Here is a 24,854-nt window from a genome sequence, read left to right as displayed (position 1 = left end):
GGCCGTAGCATCGATTTCTCATTCATTCGGCAAAACGCGTCAGCACAGAAATTGGCTGAGTTACGAAATAAATCAGAGGAAGATGTGCTTTCCTTATAGAGGCTAAACAAATTTCAGTTCTCTGTGAGCATTGTTTAAATAGTTTATTATTTATATACTAGTACATTCAATCCAGAAACAGTCAAGCTTGTAAAACAAAGTGAAAATGTGAGTAAATTAAAAACACCCGTTGTTCTTTGACCCTTTTAAAGGGATTGGTTAATCCCATAAAGAATCATATGAGTGAGGCGCTCAGACACCCCTCCCTCCAGAGAAATGGGATGGCCTAGAGAGAACATGTTCTAATATTTCTATGAGGCGTCTGTGTGAATATTTCGTGCATGTGTCATTTAATTTTGCCAAAGGTCAAATAACAAAAAAAATAACAATGCTGATAAACTGAAATCCCCTTGCTCTGTTTATATTAAGACTTGGCCATCAACTAAGACTTACATTTTTGTGACATTAATCTCTCGGTTAATATCGTCAGTATTAATGAAGAGAGTAAACAAAATGTGTTTGTCACATTTCAGCTAAGACCTCAAATATGTCAAGTCAACTTGACCAAAACCAGTTTAAAATAACTTTTAATCAATGCAGCAGTCTTTCAGCATACTGCTGCAACAATATACATGAGAAAAAGAATTGATATGCATGTGGAATCCATTACTGCGTAGCCAATTTATTGCTCAAATGAGCAGTCCTTGTAGTGTTCAATTCTAGATCAGATATGAGGAAAGAACCATTCTCACATCATCTTCTGCAGTATCTGAAGGTAAAAATGAACACAGATCTTTTCATTATCCCATATAGAAAGTAACAATCTCATAACCTGATGTAAATTACACAGGGCAAAAATATCTGATATTAAACAAACGCCTCTGTCTTGTATATACAGGACGCTACTTGAATGGAAGAAGAGAGGAGGAATAGTTGTAATTCAATCATTTTCAAACCAAAATGCTAAGGGTCACCATTCTGAAAATTTTCCTAAGAGCAGATCTGAGATCCTTTCAAGTTGCCCTTAACATGGCCTCAGTCCTAAGCTGAAAATAAATTAACAATCATTCATTCTATAGCATAGTTATAGTCTCTGTGTTTGAGTAAAAGGTGCCAGCACATGGAATGGCAACAAAGGAGTGTGTGATTCTGTTCTTTTTGTTATAAAGTAAATAAAACAGATAAATAGGGCAGAAGGTGTTGATTACGATGGTTCGTGTTGGAAAAGATGCCGGTGGTGGTGGTGTATTTATAATGCGCAGAGGATGGCTGGGTGAGGAAGGACACAATGGGTTTGGGAGGATGAAGAGGATGGTCAGAAACGGATGAAGGTGGCATCAATCTGCCTGACACTGGGCAGTGCCAGCATGATCTTGCGCCTGTATTGAGGGTCCTTCTGCAGGGGGTTTCTCTCAAGATAGACAGTCTCTAGACCTTTGGCGTTCTTGAGTTCGTCCAAGTCTGCCCAGTTGTCGATCTGGTTGTCATTCATCTACGAGAGAGAGAAAAGCAGCAAGTACAACTTTCAATGCCTAGAAAAACTTTTCGTTAGGTTTCTAACCATGTGTATGAAGAAGAAAAACACAAGTTTCTAAAAATGTATAATAAGCTAACTGCTGTCACATAAATAACAGCATTAAAAACTGATGCTTTAAAAGTAGTAGCTATCACCAAGTTGATGCCAAGAACCCCCAAAATATGATAATCCCCTTCCTAAAATATAAAGGCAGCTATGTATGTTCATGTACATAGTGCTTGAGAAATTGAGTATGATGATAATAATAATAATACAATATGGAGTGGCTTTAAAAGGAATGTTCCGGGTTAAGTACAAGTTAAGCTCAATCAACAGCATTTGTGGCATAATGTTGATTACCACAAAAAGTTATTTCGACTCGTCCCTCTTTTTCTTCAAAACAAATAAATAAATAAAAATAAAAAATAGAAAAGGAACTTAAAATGGAAGTGAATAGGGGCCAATTTTTGAATGTTAAAATACTGTTTTAAAAGTATAGCTACAAGACAAAATATATGCATATAAATTTGATTTTAGTGTGATAAAATCACTTACTAACCTTTTCTGTGTAAAGTTATAGCCAATTTTACAGCTTCGTTGCCATGACAACATAAAATGGTAAAAATTGTACACCAGCCTTCTTTTTTACAGCTTACCCAAAATTCTTTTAAATCAGTCAAGTGGTTGATATTTTCAATCTTTTTTATCCTGTTTGCAGCAATGTCCAAAGTGGTCAACTTTTTCTGGAAGAAAAAAATAAAATAAACAAAAAACGCACACAAAGGAAACAGGATAAATGACCTGGATATTCTACTACCAAAATATTCTGGGGAAAAAAACAAAACAACAGCCAGACATGAAAGATTTGGACACACAGAAATTCCCTAAAGAGTAAAGGTGCAGTGAAGCGTTAGAGCATTTCAGAAAAGCTGGAGAAATGGGGAAAATTAAACATGAAAGTATACGTTTTATAAGTTATATAAGTATATTGTTTTATAAGTGTAACTTATTTGTCAGAGCACCTTCTGGATAAATGTAGGACTGTCACCAGAAGAAATTGATTTATGCAAGGACTTACATTGTTCTCCAGTCCCTCTATGACTTCAATGCCGTTATGACTCAAGTAGAGCTCACGTAGGTTCAAAAGATTCTGGAGTCCCTCCAACTTTGTGATTCGGTTACTCTGTCAGGCAGAAACAGATGTTAACATTGAGGGAAAAGTGTGCAAGGTGCATTTTGCAAAAAATCTAAATCTCTTTTTAGCACAAGGATACCTGGATACTTAGAACGGTCAAATTGTGCAGTCCATCAAGGTTCTGTAACTGAGTGATTTTGTTCGTGCCAAGGAACAAACTATCCAAAGAAGCAAGAGAATCCAGATTCTCAATAACCTAAAACAGTAATTACAATCATAAAATTCAAGCTTGGCAAGACTTCCACTGTATGCAGGGTGCAATGTTATGGAGAAAGGCCTATTCAAACCAAATTTGTGAAACATTTTGCGAGATGAACTGCCGACGAAATGTCCATTTACACCGAGACCGAAACAAATAAAATGAAAAACAATATAATCCCTGTACAGTAAGCAGTGCTATTTTACAAACATTTATTCTGGTGCATGGATCTTTAAGCATTCAGCTGTCAATGTATGAGATAAATAATATATTTAACGCTGTTGAGGCATTCATTTACCTTATTTGGCATAACCGTTTCATTATGTTCTTTCAATGTTTTTGAAGGATTTTGAGGAATATAGAATCTGTTTTTTTTTTTTTTTTTATATAGGAGTGAGAGGAGTAAAGAACACTGTTGTATACATCCTGTGTCTTCTGTCTTTATATATGCATGTATTTTGCCACGAGTGTATTCCAAACGAACTCCTGAACCCAGCTTCTTTTTTAATGCCTGGATAATATAACACAAGTTACAGTTATATAAATACATGCAAAATTATGTCCATTAATTAAAACAAGCATAATATACAAAATGATACATAACATTACACATAATACAAAAAAAAACACAGCCTCATGTTCTTAAATTGTTTTTTTAATTATGACATTTGTATTGAATTCAGGGTTTCTTGTGCATGGTAAGAAAAAGAGCACAATAACAGGAATACTTTGTGTTATTTCATCCTTGCAATAAAATAGCAGTGAAGTTCAGCAATTTGTTTGTCTAAACATATAGTATTGCATGTAAAGACTATTTATGTGATAATTTACTACAAGGTTTGTCCAAATGAATTGCCGAACCTCACTGCTATTTTTAATGCCTGGGCTGGGGCTGGGCCACTCAAGGACATTCACAGAGTTGTTCCGTAGCCACTCCGTTGTTATTTTGGCTGTGTGCTTAGGGTCGTTGTCCTGTTGGAAGATGAACTTTCACCCCAGTCTGAGGTCCAGAGCGCTCTGGAGCAGGTTATCATCAAGGATGTCTCTGTACATAGCTGCATTCATTTTCCCCTCAATCCTGACTAGACTCCCAGTTCCTGCCACTGAAAAACATCCCCACAGCATGATGCCATGCTTCACTATAGGGATGGTATTGGCCAGGTGAAGAGCGGTGCCTGGTTTCCTCCAGACATGACGCTTACCATTCAGGCCAAAGAGATCGATCTTCGTTTCATCAGACTAGAGAATTTTGTTTCTCATGGTCTGAGAGTCCTTCAGGTGTCTTTTGGCAAACTCCAGGCGGGCTGTCATGTGCCTTTTACTGATGAGTGGCTTCCGTCTGGCCACTCTACCATACAGGCCTGATTGGTGGAGTGCTGCAGAGATGGATGTTCTTCTGGATGGTTCTCCTCTCTCCACAGAAAAATGCTGGAGCTCTGTTAGATCGGGTTCTTGGTCACCTCCCTGACTAAGGCCCTTCTCCCCTGATCGCTCTGTTTGGCCAGGCGGCCAGCTCTAGAAAAAGTCCTGGTGCTTCCAAACTTCTTCCATTTATGGATGATAGAGGCCACTGTGCTCATTGGGACCTTCAATGCTGCAGAAATTGTTCTGTACCCTTCCCCAGATCTGTGCCTCGATACAATCCTGTCTCGGAGGTCTACAGACAATTCCTTGGACTTCATGGCTTGGTTTGTGCTCTGACATGCACTGTTAACTGTGGGACCTTATATAGACAGGTGTGTGCCTTTCCAAATCATGTCCAATCAACTGAATTTACCACAGGTGGACTCCAATCGAGTTGTAGAAACAACTCAAGGATGATCAGTGGAAACAGGATGCACCTGAGCTCAATTTTGAGTATCATGGCAAAGGCTGTGAATACTTATGTACATGAGATTTATTTTTTTATTTTTATTTTTAATGAATTTGCAAAGATTTCAAACAAACTTCTTTCACGTAGTCATTAAGGGGTATTATGTGTTTGCCAGTTGATTAGTGCCAAAAACATGCAGTATTTGCAAAAATGTCAAAAAAGCTCTTTTCTTAGTCTGAAGGGACAATTTGTCAGACCCAGTGTGAATAGCGCCATGGGAATCCATTGTTTCTAGTCAAAAGCTTGTTCGTAACAAACATTTGCACCAATAATTTGGTCTTGGTTTGAATAGGCCTTGAGAAATGTAGAATATAAGTAAGAAAGCCTTACCCTGATACGGTTAGAGCCCAGCTCAAGCATCTGGAGGCCAGTCAGGAGATCCAGATTGGCAATGCCTGTAATCTTATTATGAAGCAGGAAGAGCTTCTTGAGTTTTGTTAAACACTCCAATCCCTCAATCTTCCTCAAAATGTTGAATGACACATCTAGCTGCCTGGAAGTCAACAAATGGGAAGATTTACTTTACTAGTGACAATACACTGTAATTCTTCAAATTCATAAGGTGATAGAAATATAAGGCCTGTTGAGTAATTATAATATAATTGATATATTATAATTGCATAATAACTTTAATCAATAACATTTTAGTTAACAGAGTACCCTGTTAAATAAACACTGTCCGACTTACTCAAGCTCTGTTTGGGCCTGAAGATTCTCCAGTTTGCGGATCTGGTTGTCATAAAGGTCGAGTTCCCTCAATGAGCCAAGGCTTTCCAGGTTCTCAATGTGTTTGATGAGGTTTTGTCTGAGAGAAATTGTCTGAAGGGAAAAAAAAAAACAAAAAGAAGGAAATTACTTATAGTATCATTTATGCTATTACAAACCTGCATTAAGTAACTTGAATGCAAATCTTTCTCCATTATTATGAAATATGCTAGATTCACTCTCTGACAGAGAAGTAGATTGAGCATAAAGCTGAAGTCACACTAGAAGACTCCAAAAAACTAAATTTTGGCAGAGCGTGTCACACATGCAGGCTGTTTTGTTGAGATCTAGCTCTATTCAGTCTGAGGTATACCAACTCACCGCAACCATCTCTCTCTGATTCCCTATAACATGGAGCTTGTTGAAATAACAACAGTAGTACCACGTGAGCATAAACAACTGTAATAGAGTGATTTAGGGTGTTTTCAGACCTGTAGCTTGCTTGAGTTGTTCTAAAACAGGGGCTAAAAAAAGTTCTTCATGGTTCAGTTCACTTTCACCAAGTAATATTTCAAAACGGACCAAAACTGTCATCATGGTTATTTTATCAGTCATTAGTTGATTTTGCATTATTTCTGCATTATAAATGTACCAGTGGTCACAGAGCACTCTCTCTCTCACAAACATGCACACATACATAAAGAGTGAAGCCGAGATTTTATCTGTCAAAAAGTTGCTGACGCCATCCTACCTGTGCCTGTTCTGCCTCTATCCAAAAGAGATGCCACATATATATCCACATTTTTATGATAGATTATAGTGACAGTTACAGCTGACCTTCATATTTCTTTTCCATCTCCGATAGGTGGTCTCAGACCGACTGTTTTGGTGTGGATCCGAGTGCGATTGGCATGTTCTTAAAACAACCGAAGCAAGGAAGAAAACGCACCAGATTTCGACACAAATATTCCACACGAGCCAGGTGTGAAAATTCCCTTAGGATGTGATTCATGAAGTAAATTTACATGTGAAAGTGTGTGATTGTGAATTTATCAGCTCGAGGCTTGCCGAAGAACGCATATGTCCATATGTAGCTTTCAGTGAGTAAGAAATTACGTTCAATAAATCAAACTGCTGTGGCTCTGCTTTTAGTGTAGGAAAAAAAAGCAGGAAAAACGCTTGGTGACAATCACATTGGATTACAATCAGCGTTTGTGATTATATGCAGCTGAGGGAGATCGTAGATCATAACTTTAGATCATCTTGACGTCTTGTGTTCTCGTCAAGTGACTAATGAGCTTCTTTTATTGAAGAACTGACAAGACAGGAACTTAAGTGACGAATGATTTTTTCAAGCAAGCCTGATTTGCTTTTTCAGTTTTTTAAACTATTAACTCAGCAAGGAGTCCCAACGGTCAAGTAATTAGCGATCTCCCGCTGGAAGATGTTAATGCGAGCTTCATCTCCTCACACCTAAAAATCACTGGAAAAGTTGGCTAGTGTGTTAACAGCTTAACCTGTGGGGTTATTGTTTAAAACTTTTACCTTTGCCTTCTTAAGAACCTCCAGACCCTCAATCTTCCCAATCCTACAATGGACCAGATCCACATCCTAAATGAATAATTTAAAACATAGTGAGAATAACTGCATGCATCTAACCTCACAACTCAAACTCATTCAACTCTAAATTCACCTCTTCATCTGGGTCTAAGGTTATGGTGTCCATATCAACCGGTGCTTCTTCTGGTACTGAAAGAGGGAGCGATAGAAGATGGTTATACCTTTAGAGAATATGTTTTAATTTATTTGTTTCTTCACATTGCCTTGGAGGCAAATGAAATGTCTGCAGTGGTCTCACTAGTTGAAGGCTCTTGCAGGGAGTCAACCTCTCCATTGAAACTCTTCCTCTTGGTCTCATCATCACCGGATTCCTCAGACTCACCCCTTCTGTCAACTATAAATATGTTATATTGATTAGGTAAGGATCTATAGTACATAGCACATCTCGATGTCTTAACACAATTAATCACCAACTTGCTTACAGAAAGCCATTAAACTCCTAATGATGCTGCTGATGCTTCTATCTGGAGCAAATTATGGGAGATATTTTGATCGTACTTTAATTAATCTGAAAGCACGGTTTAAGCCTTCATCCATTAAATGGCCATAATGCTGTTGTTCAAGCCCATCCCACACACACACACACTCCACCAGCACAAACATGCTGATCAAGTAGTTGAAAACAAACGGAATCATCCAAGAAAAACGCGATCTGACACGTCTGATCGTTCACATCGCTCTTATAATTAATCCACCTGAACAGGTCAGATTTTGACAGGTAAAGTGAGTTTGTGAGCTACATTAGCTAACCAGCAAGATGTGTTGGCACTGCCATTACTGCACATACCGTCAAAGAGGTAACAACACTTACACTCAAGAGACATCAAGAAAATAAAGGCAGCTTTCAGGCCATTTTATAAATGTAATGCGTTAGAATAGCTTCATTTGGATATTTATTTAACGTAAACACTCAAATTACAATCTAAATGAATAGGCAGAGGAAACTAAAATGTTAACAGCAACTCAAATATGAAACCCCAGCTTGTTGAAAACGTCTGAGAGCAGAAAGAGTCATCGGTGCTTTAATGCGCATTCATACACTCTAAATTATTAAAAATAGACAAATGTGCTCACCTTCCATTTCTTGAGGCTCTCCGACAGATAAAGTCGCCATTTTCCACTAGTCCCGCCCAGTTCACTGGATGATTGACGCCGGCACCTACCAATTGATCTTTTGAGATTAACTTTTCTTTAGGCAAATGATTACGGGAAACTTGTAAGTACGTAAACATTTTTTTTTTCCTCAACGTTTTGTTTTTAATTATTTTGTTACCATATAAAATCCTGTAATTCAGGTTCAGCTTCAACCTATTGCAGGCCAATGACCCCCTTTTACGTTTTATAAAATTTGAGTGATGAAGCCTGGCCCATTATAAGATTTTAATGCATTTACAAACTTTGTTATAATGCTTACTCTGAAAAATGTACACCACTAAAATAATCATTATTGCTGTACAGAATCAAATGCTTGCACAATGTGGGAGGAATACTGGAACATTTGTAATTTATTTTTTTACTTTTTTGTTTTGACGTCATGGATTTACATTGACATCTATAGGCAAGGATGCAGCATCTTTCATACACAATTACTTATGTCATTGAAGAAATTTACATTTATTCAAATGATCAATTCAATGCTTGAGTGAATGTGTCCAATAACAGGGCAGTTACTGAGATTAAGTGAGTGGTATTTGGCTGGTCATGTGATGTCAACATGGACACCCACATGAGGAGACCCTCTCCATGTAGATTAAATTAGTTTTTATAAGGTTAGTGATATTACTGAAATCTTCCATCTCATGTTGGTCATGATTTTATACATACATTTCAAAATTACAATTCATTTCTTCAAGGGTAAAACTTTTTAATGAGGATAGAACATACCCCCGTTTGTTGGGGTATAGTTGTAGGGCATACTTCTTTTTTCTATTTTCTTCTATTTTGTTACTTGATATCCTTTGCATTTTCATTTCATTTGATTTTGTCTATGCCGAATTAATGCCTTGGCACTGGCAGTACAAACGTTAAATTATTTATTTGCATGACAAAACACACAAGATTCCACTGAAAAGGATCATTTAAATGACTAGTTTCACATATTGACATGAAATATGGCATGATGTTAACGGTTCTTTAACAATATATTATCATGTATGCCTGTTCTTTTCGTAAGATCATGATAACATTCTAGCATGTGGATATTTTCAATCATTTGCTTACAACGGTTGAATGCATGATGTCAATAGACATTGTTGATAGGATCAACAAGAAACTGTCAGAGTGGAAACTGTTTTGTGTATAAACAATATAGCAGGATTGATTTTTTTTGGGATCACAGAAAAAAATAACATTAAAAACATTAGGAAATGTAGTCCTTCAGATATCAACTTGTCCATGTTTTGCAGCATTCTACAGTAGTTTTGTGTTAAGAGGTACATTTGATATTAACACCACATATAACCTACACAATGTACATACAGTTGAAGTCAGAAGTTTACATTCACTTAGGTTGAAAAAACACCAGGCATTAAAACAACATTTTTAACCACTACACCGATATTAGCCACTACACGTATTAGCAAACTATAGTTTTGGCAAGTCGTTTAGAACATCTACTGTGTGCATGACACAGACATGTTGTTTCACTTTAAATTGACTAAGTTAACTGTGCCTTTAAGCAGCTTGGAAAATTCCAGAAAATGATAACCAAATAATAACAAAATGTACGACCCACTGGGAATGTGATGAAAGAAATAAAATCACTCTCTCTACAATTATTCTGACATTTCACATTTTTAAAATAAAGTAGTGATCCTAATTGATGGACAATAAGTCTTAACTCTTTAGTGCATGACAGCTTGAATAAAAATCAATTGTCAGAAAGAGAAGTTTCACTTACATTTATGTAAACAACACTGATCACATACAATTACAATATTCCTATAGGGGTAAGATGATGTCCTGTGGGAGACAAGTAACCGAGGTACCTCAGTGAGCGCAAAACATGGATCTCTTGTACAAGCCCCCTGGTAAGGCACATAGCGAGTTAAGTGAAAACAATTATTTGTTCAACAATACCATTTTAAAAACACAGTAGTTAGATAAGGCATTGATTTTAAAAGGAATGGTTCCCCAAAAATGATAATTCTCTAATTACTTGCCCTAATGTCATTTCTTTCTTCTGCGGAACACAAACCTATAGCCTATAAAAAGGCTATAAAGGCAGCATAAAAGTAGCCCATATGACTCCAGTGGTTTAATAATATTATTCTGAAGCGATCCAATCGGTTTTGGGTCAGAACAAACCAAAATATTACTCCTTTTACACTATAAATCTTGACATCAGCAGTCCTCTTGGCACAATCATGATTTCAAGATCGATTATACTTCATAAACCTTCACAAGCAAGAGGAGTTTAATTTTGGTCTGTTCTCACCCAAAACCGATTGGATCACTTGAGATAAAAATGGATTATACCACATGAGTTCTATGGATTACTTTTATGCCACCTTTGTGCTTTTTGGAGATTAAAAGTTTTGGTCACCATTCACTTGCATTGCATGGACAAACAGACATTGTATTTAAAACAAAATATATATATATATTTTTTGTGTTCCACAGAAGAAAGTAAGTTACACAAGTTTGAGATGGGATAAGGGTGAGTAAATGAGAGAATTATAATTTTTGGGTGAACTATCCCTTTAATTGCCTAATTGACTGGATCAGCAATTGGCAAAATAAAAAAATACACCTACCTTTTGTTCTAAAGTAGGAATAATAATGCAGCCTGCAAGTCATAATAATACCACTAGATTCACAACTTGACCTGGATTTGTAAGAACAAGTTGTAAATCTCTAAAACACCTTGTGAACAGGTAAAACTAATAAACCATGACTAATTGTTGATGTGCAAGTTTCCAAAACGAGCTCCAGCTTGGAAATACATGCCGTTCAAATGTTTTTCTCAGATAGAAACTTGCTACTCTAGAATCGCCCCACCACTGTTCACACGCACAGAGAATTATTGCTTGTATACTAGCTAATCAGGGCTGGTTGTACCAGTGCATGGACCGCTGAAGAGCCATCTCCCAACTCTGTAGTACATCTCTGTATTGCCCTTCCTTGTCACCTTTTGCTTTACACCTTTGAGGGAGGAAGAGTTGGTCAGTGTTCTGAAGCTTCTTGAGCTCCTCTTGGTTCTTCCACAAGCCTAAGACAATTCAGAATAGGACAGAAGTCGTCACTCCACATCACAACACACATCAGATTAATCCTATTTTAGGACTAATAAACAACTTAAATGATCTGCCTTAAAAGTAGTGTGTTCTGAATAACAAAGTCCTTCGCATGTAATAAACAATCAGTCTCAATGTTTTTTTTTGGACTGTGAGATGGGCATGTGTTTTCCTGTTAAATTGCTGCACTGTAATGTAACTTGTCCCTTACCTGTTCCTAGCCCTGCAACAAAAGCAGCCCCAAGGCAGGACATGTCATAGTGAGTTGGACGTGCTATCTTACAGCCCAACAGATCTGCTGTCAGTTGCATGATAAAGTCATTAGTGCATACACCTCCATCTGCCCTATAAAAATGAAGACATAAACACAAACTCAATTCATGTTGGGAATTCAGACAGGCAGCTTCAGGCAAGACATGCAAGATTGATTGTAAGACCCTTACCTAATTTTAGTGATGGGAATGCGTGTTTCTCTGAGCATGACATCATAGAGCTGCTTGTTCCTGAAAGATATGAATAGAATTACTTCTATAGGCCCTTTCCTACCTATGTACACTCCTGGTACTTTTCCCTTAGTAACTTTCTAGATGAGAACTCTTACGAGGAACGGGACACCCGAGGAGACTTTTCCCGTTGCATTCGCACTCACAAAGTAATCACCACAGTGACGCATCTAATATCCACCATTTTTATTGTGATGTTATTTGCATGCGGTGACCATGCAGTGACAGACACGCAATACTTCCCTCATGTAAACTAGATTTAATGATGGTTTAGTGTATAATAAAGTTCAATTACGCACTCTTGATAAACATCTTATATCCGTCATCCCAGGAAAGAGTCGATGTTGTAATCTAGAATTCACTTTATTTTCTGTATAGTCACACAGTACAGTTGCAATGAAAACTCAAAGCATGTCTCCTGATGAAGTCACACACACGCACACACACACGCACGCACGCACGCACGCACGCACGCACACACACGAAACAGTTGATTCTCTTTGGATACTCTGTTTGTTATATGTTATTTCTGTTAAGGGAATTGTAAAATTAGCACAATCCTCTCAGTAGCAGGCTAGCAGTTAGTTTGTTTACTAACGGTGGCTGCGGAGCTCCTCTCCTTTCTAAATGCAGGTTTTTGTCCAATCACAGGCTGCAGCACCTCCCACAGTCCCAGAGTTCCTATATGCCCCATAAAGTATCTACCCCGGTGTAGAATCTAAAAACGTCCCCTAAAAAGGCTTATAGGAACTATAGTTCCTTATGTGCAAAAGCAACGGAAAGCACTAGTCCCGGGTAAAAGTATCTAAAACGGGCTTTAGTACTGCCAGTGGGAAAGGCCTTTATTAATAAAACAAATTGTGACATTTGATATTCTGCTAAACAGGAAACAAGGGAATTGCCAAAACAAGAAAAAAAACCTATATGTACAGTGTATACAGAATGGTGCTAAATCACAGTAAAACAGTTAAGTGTTTGTAAACAGTATGCAGAAAAGTATTTTTTCCAAAACAACCTTAGACATTAAAGAAATAGTTCACTAGAAAATTTAAATGATTTCATCATTTACTCAACCTCATTCCAACCCAGATGAGTATGACTTCCTTTCTTCTACAGAACACAAAGATTTTAAAAATAATATATCAGCTCAGTAGGTCCATACAATGCAAGTGAATGGTGGCCAAAATTTTGAGGCTCCAAAAAGCACATAAAGGCATCAAATCAATCCATAAATTTGTTTTAGTCCATATTTTCAGAAGATTTGATAGGTGTGGAAACTTGAAGTACTTTATTTGCTTGAAATACTCCTCCCTGCCCAGTAGGGGCAGTATGCCCAAATAATGTGTATCACCAAAAACACAAGAAGAATGTGAATGTGATCTGTTTCTCACCCACACCTATCATATTGCTTTTGAAGATATTGATTTAACCACTGGAGTCGTATGGAATTCCTTCATGCTGACTTATGTGATTTTTTGGAGCTTCAAAATTTGGCACCCATTCACTAGCATTGTATGAACCAAAAGAGCTGAGAAATTCTTCTAAATATCTTAGTTTGTGTTCAGAAGATGAAAGAAAGTCATATACATCTAGGATGGCATGAGGTTGAGTAAATGATGAGAGAATTTTCAAACTAACCTTTAAATGAACTAATCCTTTAAAGCGTTATACTGTATTTTTCAAGAACAACAGGAACATTAAAAGATTATCTGAAGCAATCAGGAACATTATTGAAATATTATTTATTAATTTGGCTTAATTTTGTGTAGCTGGTAGGAATGGGACAATATGTTATCTCACGATTCGAATCTGTCTACAAATCGATAAAACCTCAGTTGGATATAATAACACTGAAAGGAATATTCCAGGTTCAATACAAGTTAAGCTCAAATCAACAGCATTTGTGGCATAATGTTAATCACCACAAAATAATTTTAGTCTCCTTTTCTTCAAAAAAGCAAAAAGTGTTACAATAACGCACTTAAAATGGAAGAGAATGGGGGGCAATTTTTGAAAGTTAAAATACTCACCGTTTCAAAAGTATAACCACAAGAAATAAAGGATATGCATGTTGGGGTTGCTCTAGAGATGTAGTTCAATACCCCCTATAGCACTACGACGTCGGGAGATTGCGCATGTTTATTTCCCACAACAAATACGGGCACTCCAACATATACCGGCACACGCATCTTTCGCCAACACTCTGTTTCTTTATCGCATCTGTGCCATGTCTGATTAAAAATAATATTTATTTTAACTTTTAGCTGGCTTATCGCTTATTTGACGGATCACATTGACAGAAAACAATGTTGCAAATTTCGGAATTATGACTTTTGCCTTTCTTGGGTTCGCGATATATCAAAACTCAGTATATCGTCCCATCCCAAGTAGCTTGGGATAAACTGTTAGGACCTGCTGGCTTTTTACAGTTCTGCTTAGTAAACACCTTGAACAGATTACAATAGATTTAGTAAAAGACTATTTGCTTTGAATATTCAGCCATTCAGACGACTTGCCATTTTCAATGACAAGAACATACCTGACAATTGATTGTGAGACAGCAGTTAATAGCTTATCTCTTGAGTGGTTTGGTTGCAAGGTTAGATAGAGATCCTTTGATATGAAAAGCAGCTCACCTGAATGCTACTGACTCTAGAATGGCTCTGACCAGGTGGCTCTTTGTTGTAGAAGGCTTTAAGCCCATAAAAGAAGCACAGGCTTTTGGATCATTCAGTGGGGCCTGTGGCATATTAACACAAATGTCTAAATGATCAAATATTTAATACAAAGTGAACTTCAAAATGATGTTCACAAAAAAAAGAACTACTTTGTGTAATTCCTTTGTACATTTGTATCATAAAACAAAGAATGAAACCTTGACTAAAACAACTTGGATATCCATCAATGAAAGTCAAAGAGGTACAATGTCATAGGTGCACACAAACATACCTGAAGTCCACTGAACGAGGGGACAAAATACACTCCATCTGAGTCTTCCACACTAGTGGCTATGGCCTCAGTCTCCTTTACATTGGAAAAGAGCTCTGAAAGACAGCATTTTACGGTCACAACCTATCATCAAAGACACTTTACTAAAAAGTGAAAAACCTGTCATTTCAATACTGGCCAAAAGAGCACACCTTCAAGTAAGTCACTATCTATGATATTCTGGCCCCAGATATTGCTCAAATCTCTCCCAGGTATGAGCAATAATAAGTGATAACACTAATAATGGAGCTTGGTCCTGAAGTGATATACATTCTAAGTGATATTGCGGTCAACAATAAGGAGCATGATCCTACTCACCTAAATCCTGTGCCCATTTAATAGCAGCACCTGTTCCAGCAGCATTACCCTCAGCCAGATACACAACATCATCACCAATCTTCCAGCCCACAAGAGGATAAAGGCCTGTTTAGAAAACATAATTCAAAGGAAATGATGCAGTCCATTTCAAAAGGAGAGATATACAGTGAGAAAAACAAATGGATATATGTGTACTCTACACCATGTTATCGTTCAAGTAGAACTATTCTTTCAACTACTAAAGATAGTTTCACTAATAATCTTCCAGATTTGCTTCAAATATGCAGTACACTAAAAAGTTCAGAACTTGGTGTCACAGACTTCTCTAGCACTCTAGATAGTGTGTCCATTGTATTCCATCGCAGCATTGTAGTAATGACTGAATTTCTTTACTGACAAAATGGTAATCATTAGAAACAAAATTGGAATAAAGCATCTGTCTGCCACAGCAAGTTATAGGTCTGGAGGAGCTAAAAAATAATCAAAACATCAAAATCAACAACATGTATGTTAGATCCAATACCGACTAAACTCCTTAATGAGGTGTTTCCTGTAATCTCAGGACCTCTTAATATTATTACCTCCTCATTATACTTAGGGCATGTCCAAAGAAACTTTAAACTGGCTGTTATCAAAATGCTTATCAAGAAACCACAGCTTGATCCAGGAGAATTGGTTAATTATAGACTGATTTCAAATCTACCATTTAAGTCAAAAATACTAGAAAAGGTACTGAGTCTACACTTATCATAGTTACACATTACTTGTTCTTATCATCTGATCTAGCCTGCATTTCTCTTCTAGTGCTCTTAGATCTTAGTGCTGCCTTCGACACCATAGATCATGATATTCTCTTGGATGTGCTTGAGAATTATGTTGGCATTTGTAGACAGGCATTAGATTGGTTTATGTCCTATCTCTCTGACTGCTACCACTTGTCTGTTTAAATGAGGAACAGTCAGATCAAATTAAAGTCATGTATGGGGTACAACAGGGATCAGTTTTAGGGCCTGTGCATTTATCCCTATATATGATCCCCCTGGGAGACATTATCAGGAACCATGGAATTCCTTTTCACTGTTATGCCGATGATACCCAACTTTAAATGTCTTTGAAACCTGAAAATTACGAGTAGAAGGACTCGTAATTGAGTCCTTCTACTCAATTACGATAAAAAAGAAGTATTAATTATTGGAACAAATACATAAAAAATATAATGTAATATAAAATATATTATAAATATAAATCTGAAATCTCTTGATGGATATACTGTAACATCAACATCTACAGCCAAATATTTAAGCGTTATATTTGATAGCAATCTAACCTTTGAAAAACGAATTTACAATATTTGTAAACTGACTTCTTCCATCTCAGAAATATTGCTAAGATGCGACACATGCTGTCTATTTCTGATGCTGAAAAAACTAATTTGTGCTTTCATGACCACAAGACTAGATTAGTGTAATGCAGTACTAGGTGGATGTCCAGCTGGTTTAATAAATAAACTTCAGTTGCTTCAAAATGCAGCAGATAGAGTGCCAACTAGAACCAAGAAATATGATTTTATCAGCATTACATTGGCTACCTGTTAAATTTCTTATATTAAAATTCTGTTAATAACATGCGATGCTTTGAATGGTCTAGCTCCAAAGTACTTAAGTGACCTTTCAAGCTATAATCCATCACGCTCACCACAATTGTAAAACTCTGGCCTGTTAACAATACCAAGAATATAAAAATCCACAAAAGGAGGGAGATCATTTCCATATTTGGCTCCTAAACTATGGAATAGTCTTCCTAGCATTGTTCAGAACTCAGACACACTCTCTCAGTTTAAGTCTAAACTAAAGATTCTTTAGTTAGGTTTGCCAGAACTAAAAATACTTCTCTTATTCTTTAACCCTGCTTTAAAGTGAATGGCATCTATGCAATTTTTTTTCTATTTCTTTCCCTGTCTAAACCTCGGGATTATATCCAGAGCCTGCCAGATCCATCTTAAGTCCTTCCTGACGTCCGACTCCTATTGGGTCCCTGAGTGATTATGAACAACTGCAGCATGTGCCAGCCAGACTTCACTTCGGTCTACTAAGACGGACTTCACAGAGGATGAATTGATGCAAACTCAAAGACATGGGATTCTTCGTGAGCCACTGTCAAAAGCATGGGCTCAGGATGGAGTTCAGCAAAATTACTTGCCATAAGCTTCCAGCCGGACTGTGCTGCTCCTCACTGAATGATACCTACACCAACTTGGTCAAAGGGGGGACAACACTAATAAAAAAAAATATATTTACCTACATAGAAAATGAATTATCCAACAACAAAAGCCTTCAATGGCCAAAATCAAAGAACAATGCATCTATGTGTATTTCCTCAGTAAATTCAGTATGTCTTCAAGGAATTTAACACTAAAACTTATAGTTCATACAAAAAATATTTTGTTTAACCATTGACCCACAACACTTACTTGGTTTACTAATTTTAACCACTAATAGTTCTAAACATATATAACTAATTATTGCCATTATATTCATTGATTTTCTGTTATAGCATAATTTAATGTACAGCTGCTTTGAAACAATGCCTTTTGTGAAAGTCTAGTCCACTTTGTAGCTCACTCTGGCCAATAACCAACCTCTTTGAGAGGAAAGGACTGTCTAAATGACATACAACATGATCAAACACAGGTCATCGTTTAAAGTGCCATTTATGGGCTTGTATATCTGAAATTGATTATACCATAATAATAGACTGGTGTGCAGCTATACTGTAAGTGGACGGTCATTAAAATAATAGTGCAGAAGTCTCAGGTGAATGGTTGTAAAGTGAACTCTGAGGGAATAAGCAATACATATGCAGCACTGTGCAAAAGTCTCAAGCACATTAGATGTTTCACAAAAACATTAGTCTTAAAGGGATAGTTCACTAAAGAATGAAAATGTTCTCATCATTTTCTCACCCTTATGCGATCCCAGATGTCGACTTTCTTCTGGGTAAACTAACCCTTTAAGATGGTTATTTTCTATCTTTTGTTTAGTACGTTTTTAGATTTTACAATTTAGATTTTCAAACATTCCTTTAGCAAAAAGAATAGAACAGAACAGTTCTACTTACGGTTGAGTGAACTCTGGTGTGTCTGTTTGTCGCTGCTCTCCGATTTTTAAAGAATCAAGTTTTATGATTCTCTTTTATGGATAATGGTCTGTTTTAGTTTTTTTTTTTTTTGGAAACTACACTACACCTTCACCCGACCAACACGAACCATTCTCTCTACGCTTTAAACTCCACATCATCCTCTCTTCTGCTTGGATTACATTGGGGTAAACAAACTGCTGTACTCACTGAACGCCTTCACCGGGAATATTGTGTTCAGTCTCAAATGGGCCACCTGATTCCCTGCCCATCATCCATGTCCAGTGGGGCTGGAGACTGGAATTCAAGTCATGTTGGTGGATCACTGAGGATGCTCTGCTTTCTGTTGCCCATCCTGGCCTACTGGAGTTTAGCTGCTGGCCCTTGCCAGTTTCAGTGGCAAGCTCCCTGCCTGTTTGCAGGATCATGCTGTCATTTTGCTTCTGATATGGTTTTATATTACTCATCCCTGGAATTACAGAATCTGAATTCTTTGGCCCGACTGTCAGCTGGAGTTTACAACTATTGTGCTGCCCTTTGAATTGCATGCCACCCCTGGTATGTCCATTGAGGGTTACACCTACATCCCGGCAGATTCCTGGCTGACTTATCTGACAACCACCACATACTGCCCATTTGGTCTTCACAACGTCACCTTCCAATTGGTGCAAGGGATTTGAAGCATGGGGTAATTTTCGATAATCTCAGCAGGCTAAAACACATCTTTTACTCCAGCAAAGATGTCACCACCATTAAGATGGCCACCATTAAGATGGCATAAATGCATGATCAATATCGAACAATTCTTTTATTTTGAACAACTCTTATAGATCACGATTATTGGATTGTTTATTCGTCACCGAGACTGGCAGAATCCTAGCAAACAAATGGCCCTGGAGGATCTAACACCACCAGGCTGTGACTTTTTAAATTCTCCAAGGACTTCAGAGCAAGGAGGTGGCGCTGCCACTGTTTTTAGAAACTCTTTTAAATGCAGAATTCCAATTCAGAAGTCCAACTATTAAAGTTTGATGCCCTGGGTCCTGCCTTATTTGCAGTTGTGTACAGACCTCCCAGATTTAATAGGGACTTTATTGAACAATTTTCAGACTTTCTCTCTGGACTGGTGTCACACGGTGATAGACACCTGATTCTTGGGGATTTTAATATCCACGTATGCTGTCCATCAAATCCGTTGGTAAATGAATTTCTCTCCCTCACAGTCTTTAAATTTAGTACAACACATCACTGGTTCTACCCAGAGGTGGCGGCATCCGATTTTGCCGGGGCTTCAGCCCCGAATGTTTTGAGTGTAGCCCCGAATGTATTTTGAAAAGTTGACTTACAAATATGAAACCGGACAAAAGCCTATGTAATCCCCCAAAATCATAAGTTGCCTTATTTCATTGTGCTTTGTCTTTGCACATGCTGCATACAGCCTGTACAAATTGACACAATCTAGCCTATAGAATAAGTTCCTTTGCTGTCGGTAGCCTATGGGCGACTCTGTTTCTTCTTCTCTGTTGAATATGCAGCAGGTAGGGGAGGAGCTTGCACAGTCGTTGACATCAACTAACGTTACTTAGTGGTGAGTTAACAGCAGTTAGCGGGAAAGACAGCAAAAATTAAGCAAATGAGGCTTTGGGGATTTTTCCGAAAGAAGTCAGTGGGTAAGAATTCACATTTGTTTTTGTCCTTAAAGTCTGAAGACCATCATCTAGCTGGCTTTCACCCACAGTAGGCTAAACCTCAAGAGGTCCACTACCGACTGCCATTACATGTTGTAGCTTCCTTGTATAGACTGACGCATCTTGGTAGCTCCTTGTTAGCGCGTTTGCCTCTCATGCCGGAGACCGCGGTTCGAGTCCCGTTCGGAGTGTACTTTTCTTGTTTATCAGGTGTTGTTTTCGCAAAGGATAACCAGTGAGCTTTAGCATAAAATGTATGTGTGACTTGTTTTGTGATATTAGTTTGTAGTAAATATACACTTTGATTTGATTAAATGGTTTTGTAGAGTGTAGCAAAGATGAGCAACAGACTGAGGAGCAGCAGCAGCAGCTGTGCCAGAATCAGGCATGGAAACTGCTAACAATTAATCAGTCACTTTACTTTAAAGTTAAAAGTGAAACATTGTTTATCCCAATGATCCTAATGAAAGGATTTTGACAGATTAATTATTCTCATAGAGATAATGAGAATTATATACAGTTCGATGCCATGGTGTGTCAATGAACTTAGACTAAAGTAATTCATGTATTGCTTTAACTCAGGATCTTATACATCATTTTGACTATTTATGTCAAAAAATATAAATTATTTATATTCAATATTTTTTACCTCACTTTACTCACTATAATATAACTCTTTTGTGATGACTATGGTAATGTACATGAAAATTCAAGAATCATTATAGATCTTAGGGCAATCCCACTGATCTGCTCTTCCCAATACATTTTCTTCAATGGTATTGGTCTACAATTTGAAATATGTAGCACTTGATGAATTAGATGTTTGAAGCTGATTTGCAATAAGTTATGTGCTGTATCTGTTCTTTTGCATCACAGATGATTCAGGGAGGAGAGAGGATGAGTTAGTTGAGGATAGTACTAGAGTGGAAGATTTAGGAACTGTAGAAAGAGGCCCAGCAAGAGCAAAACTCAAAGAATACCCTCTCACCAGCTTTGGACTACAGAGAAGTGGTTGCTAGTGTGAAAATAAAATTGTCTGGGCTAAGCCCCGGATGTCCTTCAATGCTGGAAATGCCTCTGGTTCTACCCACAACATGGGTCATACATTAGATCTGGTGTTATCTTATCGTATCTCTGTATCTAACTCAGATATTGGCATCTCTGACCATTATTCAATGTTTGAGTCTGCCTCAACTTATCTTCTCCCTACAGGTCCATTCACTTCTACTGCCAATCTTTTTTCAGAATTTTATTTAATTTCACTGATAAAGTCAATACTGAGTCACTGGTTAAAGCTTTCAATAAATCTTGTACTCACTCTTGATAATGTCGCTCTGTTCAATCCAAGGAGAATTAAGGGTGTTTCACAGCCTCGGCTAAATGACGTCACCTGCGATCTCAGGCAAGAGTGTAGTAAAAGGAGCACAAGTGGAATTTTTTTTTAATGATTCCAAACTTAAATTAACACAAACAGCACATGAAAACATGGAATCAACTTTCATCAATATACAGAACCAAAAAATGTGGGCTATGTGCCCAACTGGCATCACCAGCAAGTAGTTGTGTCTTTAAAACCAAGCCTATACAATCTAGAGGGAGTCCAATCAATTGTGTTCAGTCTCAAATGGGCCACCTGATTCCCTGCCCATCGTCCATGTCCAGTGGGGCTGGAGACAGGAATGCAGGTCATGTTGGTGGATCATTGAGGATGCTCTGCTTTCTGTTGCCCATCCTGGCCTACTGGAGTTTAAGCTGCTGGCCCTTTCCAGTTTCAAACTATTAATCATTCAAATTTTTTTAATGATTCCAAACTCAAATCAACACAAACAGCACATGAAAACACGGAATCGACTTTCATCAATATACAGAACCAAAAAATGTGGGCTATGTCCCCAACTGGCATCACTAGCAAGTAGTTGTGTCTTTAAATCCAAGCCTATACAATCTAGAGGGAGTCCAATCAAAACGATGCAGAATCTTAAATTGAATGAGGTGCAAACTTGCATCCTTAGACATAGACTTGACATTTAAAAAAAGACTACCCCATTCTTCATCCTCCAGAACTACATTCAAGTCTCTCTCCCATAACTTCTTAAGAGATGTTAAAACCCTGTCCCATAGACTCTGAATTAACCAGGACTAGTACGCTGAAACATCGTGACCCTTTCCAAAAGCAGCAAGTACAATCTCAAGAGTGTCTGCTGTTTTAGGGGGCTGCGTACTACACCCAAAGATGGTACAAAGTACATAGTGCAGCTGTAAGTACCTGAAGTATTGAGATCTCGGAATCCCAAACCGCTGTATAATATTTTCAGAGGATCTCAACGTTCCATTTTCATACAGGTCACCCAGCGTAGCAACTCCCTTATCAATCCATTCTGTCCAGCAGAAAGGGGACTTGTAAATGCACAATTTAGGGTTTAACCAAATACTTGCAGCAACGTTCAGGTAAATGTCCAAACTGAACATGCGAGAAACTTTTGTCCACTCTAAATGCATGTGCGAGATAACGGGATGTGTCTTTACTTCCCCGGACAGCTTTGCAATGGCAAGATAGGGGCAAGGACCTCCTGTTCAATAAAGAGCCAGGGAGGAGCTCACTCAGGTGCAATGTGCCAGACCAAAAGCAAAATAGTAAAGTAAAATCATGGGGAGACCTAACCCACCTTTGTCAGTTGGCCTGTGTAACTTGTTAGAATGCATCAGAGGACATTTACCATTCCAGATAAAGGATTTAGCTATACTATCAAATTGTTTCAAATAAAAGAGGGGAACTTCAATGGGGAGAAACTGTAGTAGGTAGTTGCATTTTGGAATACAATTCATTTTTATAACATTAACCTTCCCAATCATAGATAAATGTAGTGAAACCCATGGCTCCACATCGCTCGAAAAACTTTTTATTAAAGGGTCAAAATTATGTAACTAAATCACACAAATTTGCTGGGAATAAAATACCCAAATACTTAAAGCCCTGTTTGGGCCACTGAAAGGCAGATTTAGACCAATGAATTCTGTATCCCGAGAATTTAGAAAAGGAATTGATAATTCTGTGGAGGCAAGACATATAGTAGGGTCGGAGATGAATAATAAAATATCATCTGTGTAAAGCAAGAGCTTATGCGCCATCCCTCTCGCCACCACCCCTGGAAAATCGCCTCATTTCTTATCACGGCTGCTAATGGTTCCAGGGCAAGACAGAACAATAATGGGGAAAGAGGGCAACCCTGTTGGGTTGTAAAATAATCTGAAATTAATCCATTTGTTTGTACCGCCGCTACTGGGTGTCTATAAAGTAACTTAATCCATCCAATAAAAGAATTCCAAAAGCCGTATATTTCCAAAATCTTCAAAAAGGTGTTTGATATGGTAGAATGGGATTATCTTTTTGTGTCAAGTGAGATGGCAGTGACCAGAGACTGATCATTCGCCACGGACCACATGATATTTGTGAAATGCCTAAAGTTATCAGAAGAGCTACGCCCCTGAATAAACCCCACCTGATCTGATCTTTATGTATAAGAGATGTCATAACTTAAATTTTGACAATATTTTAACATCTAGCTGGATCAAGGAGATTGGAAGGTCTCTTTTACAATCGCTTGGATCTTTGTCCTTTTTAAGAATCAGACTGATCCGGGCTTGTGTCATGGTTGTTGGAAGCTTTCCATTCTTTAATGATTCCGTATGAACTTCTAGCAAAAGTGGAGCCAGTTCTGTAGCATAAGATCTAAAAATAAATTCAGCAGCAAAGCCATCTGGCCCCGGAGTGTTGCCTGTAGGCAAGGCTTTAGTTACCTCTCCAAACTCCTCAAAAGATATCTCTCTGCTTCATATAGCTAGCCAGAAGGTTTCCTGCTTTGCCCCCCAACTCGCCCCAAATAGCCAAAAATCCACCTTCCGCGACAAAATAGTGTTATATCTGTATTTCAATGTGGTCAATTCTCTGAGGCCATCAGACAACATTCAGCACTTCAGCTCTGCCTCTGCACTTTTAATATTCCCTTGCAGCTCCACCAATTCTCATACTTTGGATTTGTTTATGAATGAGGCATACTGTAGGATTATCCATGCAGAAGAATTGCAGCAATATGATTTGACTCTAGGAAAAACCCACAACCTTTGAATTAGAATTCCTCAACATCATAAATGAAAAGGCGCCAACGAGTCTCACATCTGGTGAATAAAACTAACTTTTCTAGATCGTACATGACTTGAGAACTTCAATGCAAAGAGGCCCCAAGTTTGAAGGTCACAAGCAATAAAAAGACAGAACACACAATCCTGGAGTTCCCAAGAAAGACTCAAAAACACATACTATTTTGTCCCCCGATATAAACCAATTTGCTACACTGAGACTCATCAGATCACTAGACATTGTGATTATTATCCTGCAAACTGCAGCTAAAAAGGTCATTTCATCATCCAGGAACATTTCACACAAAGTCACAGTACTTTGCTGATTTAAACCTATAAAATATACAGAATGCATTTAAACCCCCAATTTACACCTTGCCTAGCCTTGCTAGATAATGAAAATTACTTTGAACTGTGGTAACTTTTATAACTGACAAATGAATATAGCCTGGTGTATCTTTTTAAAATATGTTTAATGATTTGTAATCACTTCTAACTAACAAATCAATGATTATAATCTTTAATATTGTATGGTAACTTCAAGGTTCAACTGGATATTATACCCTGACAATCAGGATTCTCATAACGTGTAATGTATTTTCCATGTTGTAAAACTAACGAATTAACCAATATGCTTTGTAACCAGGGATTTTTGTGTTTTGTTACCTACATGTATAATATTCATGAAAGAATTTCATATACA

The 24,854-nt window shown here is 37.7% G+C and overlaps 2 protein-coding genes across 3 annotated transcripts in view; both read right to left on the bottom strand.

Annotated features, from left to right (window-relative positions):
* Positions 1 to 129: 129 nt before the first annotated feature.
* LOC127645394 (protein phosphatase 1 regulatory subunit 7) lies at positions 130 to 8,293 on the bottom strand. Its single transcript, XM_052128993.1, has 10 exons — positions 8,222 to 8,293; positions 7,386 to 7,481; positions 7,221 to 7,276; positions 7,073 to 7,138; positions 5,511 to 5,641; positions 5,153 to 5,315; positions 2,830 to 2,946; positions 2,634 to 2,738; positions 2,212 to 2,298; positions 130 to 1,531 (listed from the first exon to the last, which is right to left on the bottom strand). The coding sequence occupies exons 1-10, from the start codon at positions 8,259 to 8,261 to the stop codon at positions 1,355 to 1,357; spliced, it is 1,038 nt and encodes a 345-aa protein (XP_051984953.1). The 5' UTR covers positions 8,262 to 8,293; the 3' UTR covers positions 130 to 1,354.
* A 124-nt stretch (positions 8,294 to 8,417) lies between these two features.
* Positions 8,418 to 24,854, bottom strand: part of LOC127645391 (putative glycerol kinase 5) — a 37,847-nt gene continuing 21,410 nt past the window's right edge. For both annotated transcript variants that reach the window (XM_052128990.1, XM_052128991.1), the window contains 6 exons: positions 15,192 to 15,296; positions 14,835 to 14,929; positions 14,522 to 14,625; positions 11,826 to 11,885; positions 11,594 to 11,727; positions 8,418 to 11,357 (listed from right to left, as the gene is read on the bottom strand). In XM_052128990.1, the coding sequence (XP_051984950.1) occupies positions 11,191 to 11,357; positions 11,594 to 11,727; positions 11,826 to 11,885; positions 14,522 to 14,625; positions 14,835 to 14,929; positions 15,192 to 15,296 (665 nt within the window). In that variant the 3' untranslated portion in view covers positions 8,418 to 11,190. The remainder of the gene's footprint in view (positions 11,358 to 11,593; positions 11,728 to 11,825; positions 11,886 to 14,521; positions 14,626 to 14,834; positions 14,930 to 15,191; positions 15,297 to 24,854) is intronic.

Source organism: Xyrauchen texanus, chromosome 6 (genome assembly GCF_025860055.1).
Source record: "Xyrauchen texanus isolate HMW12.3.18 chromosome 6, RBS_HiC_50CHRs, whole genome shotgun sequence".
Taxonomy (NCBI): Eukaryota; Metazoa; Chordata; class Actinopteri; order Cypriniformes; family Catostomidae; genus Xyrauchen; species Xyrauchen texanus.
Note: the sequence above shows the minus strand (reverse complement) of the source record. Positions and strands in the feature narration are given on the sequence as shown.

Coding starts and splice junctions, on each gene's coding strand:
- LOC127645394 (XM_052128993.1), bottom strand. CDS start 8,261: ATGGCGACTTTATCTGTCGGAGAGCCTCAAGAAATGGAAG. Junction 7,482..8,221: donor AGAGCCTCAAGAAATGGAAG/GTGAGCACATTT, acceptor ACATATTTATAG/TTGACAGAAGGGGTGAGTCT. Junction 2,299..2,633: donor TAGAGGGACTGGAGAACAAT/GTAAGTCCTTGC, acceptor TTTTTCTTCCAG/AAAAAGTTGACCACTTTGGA.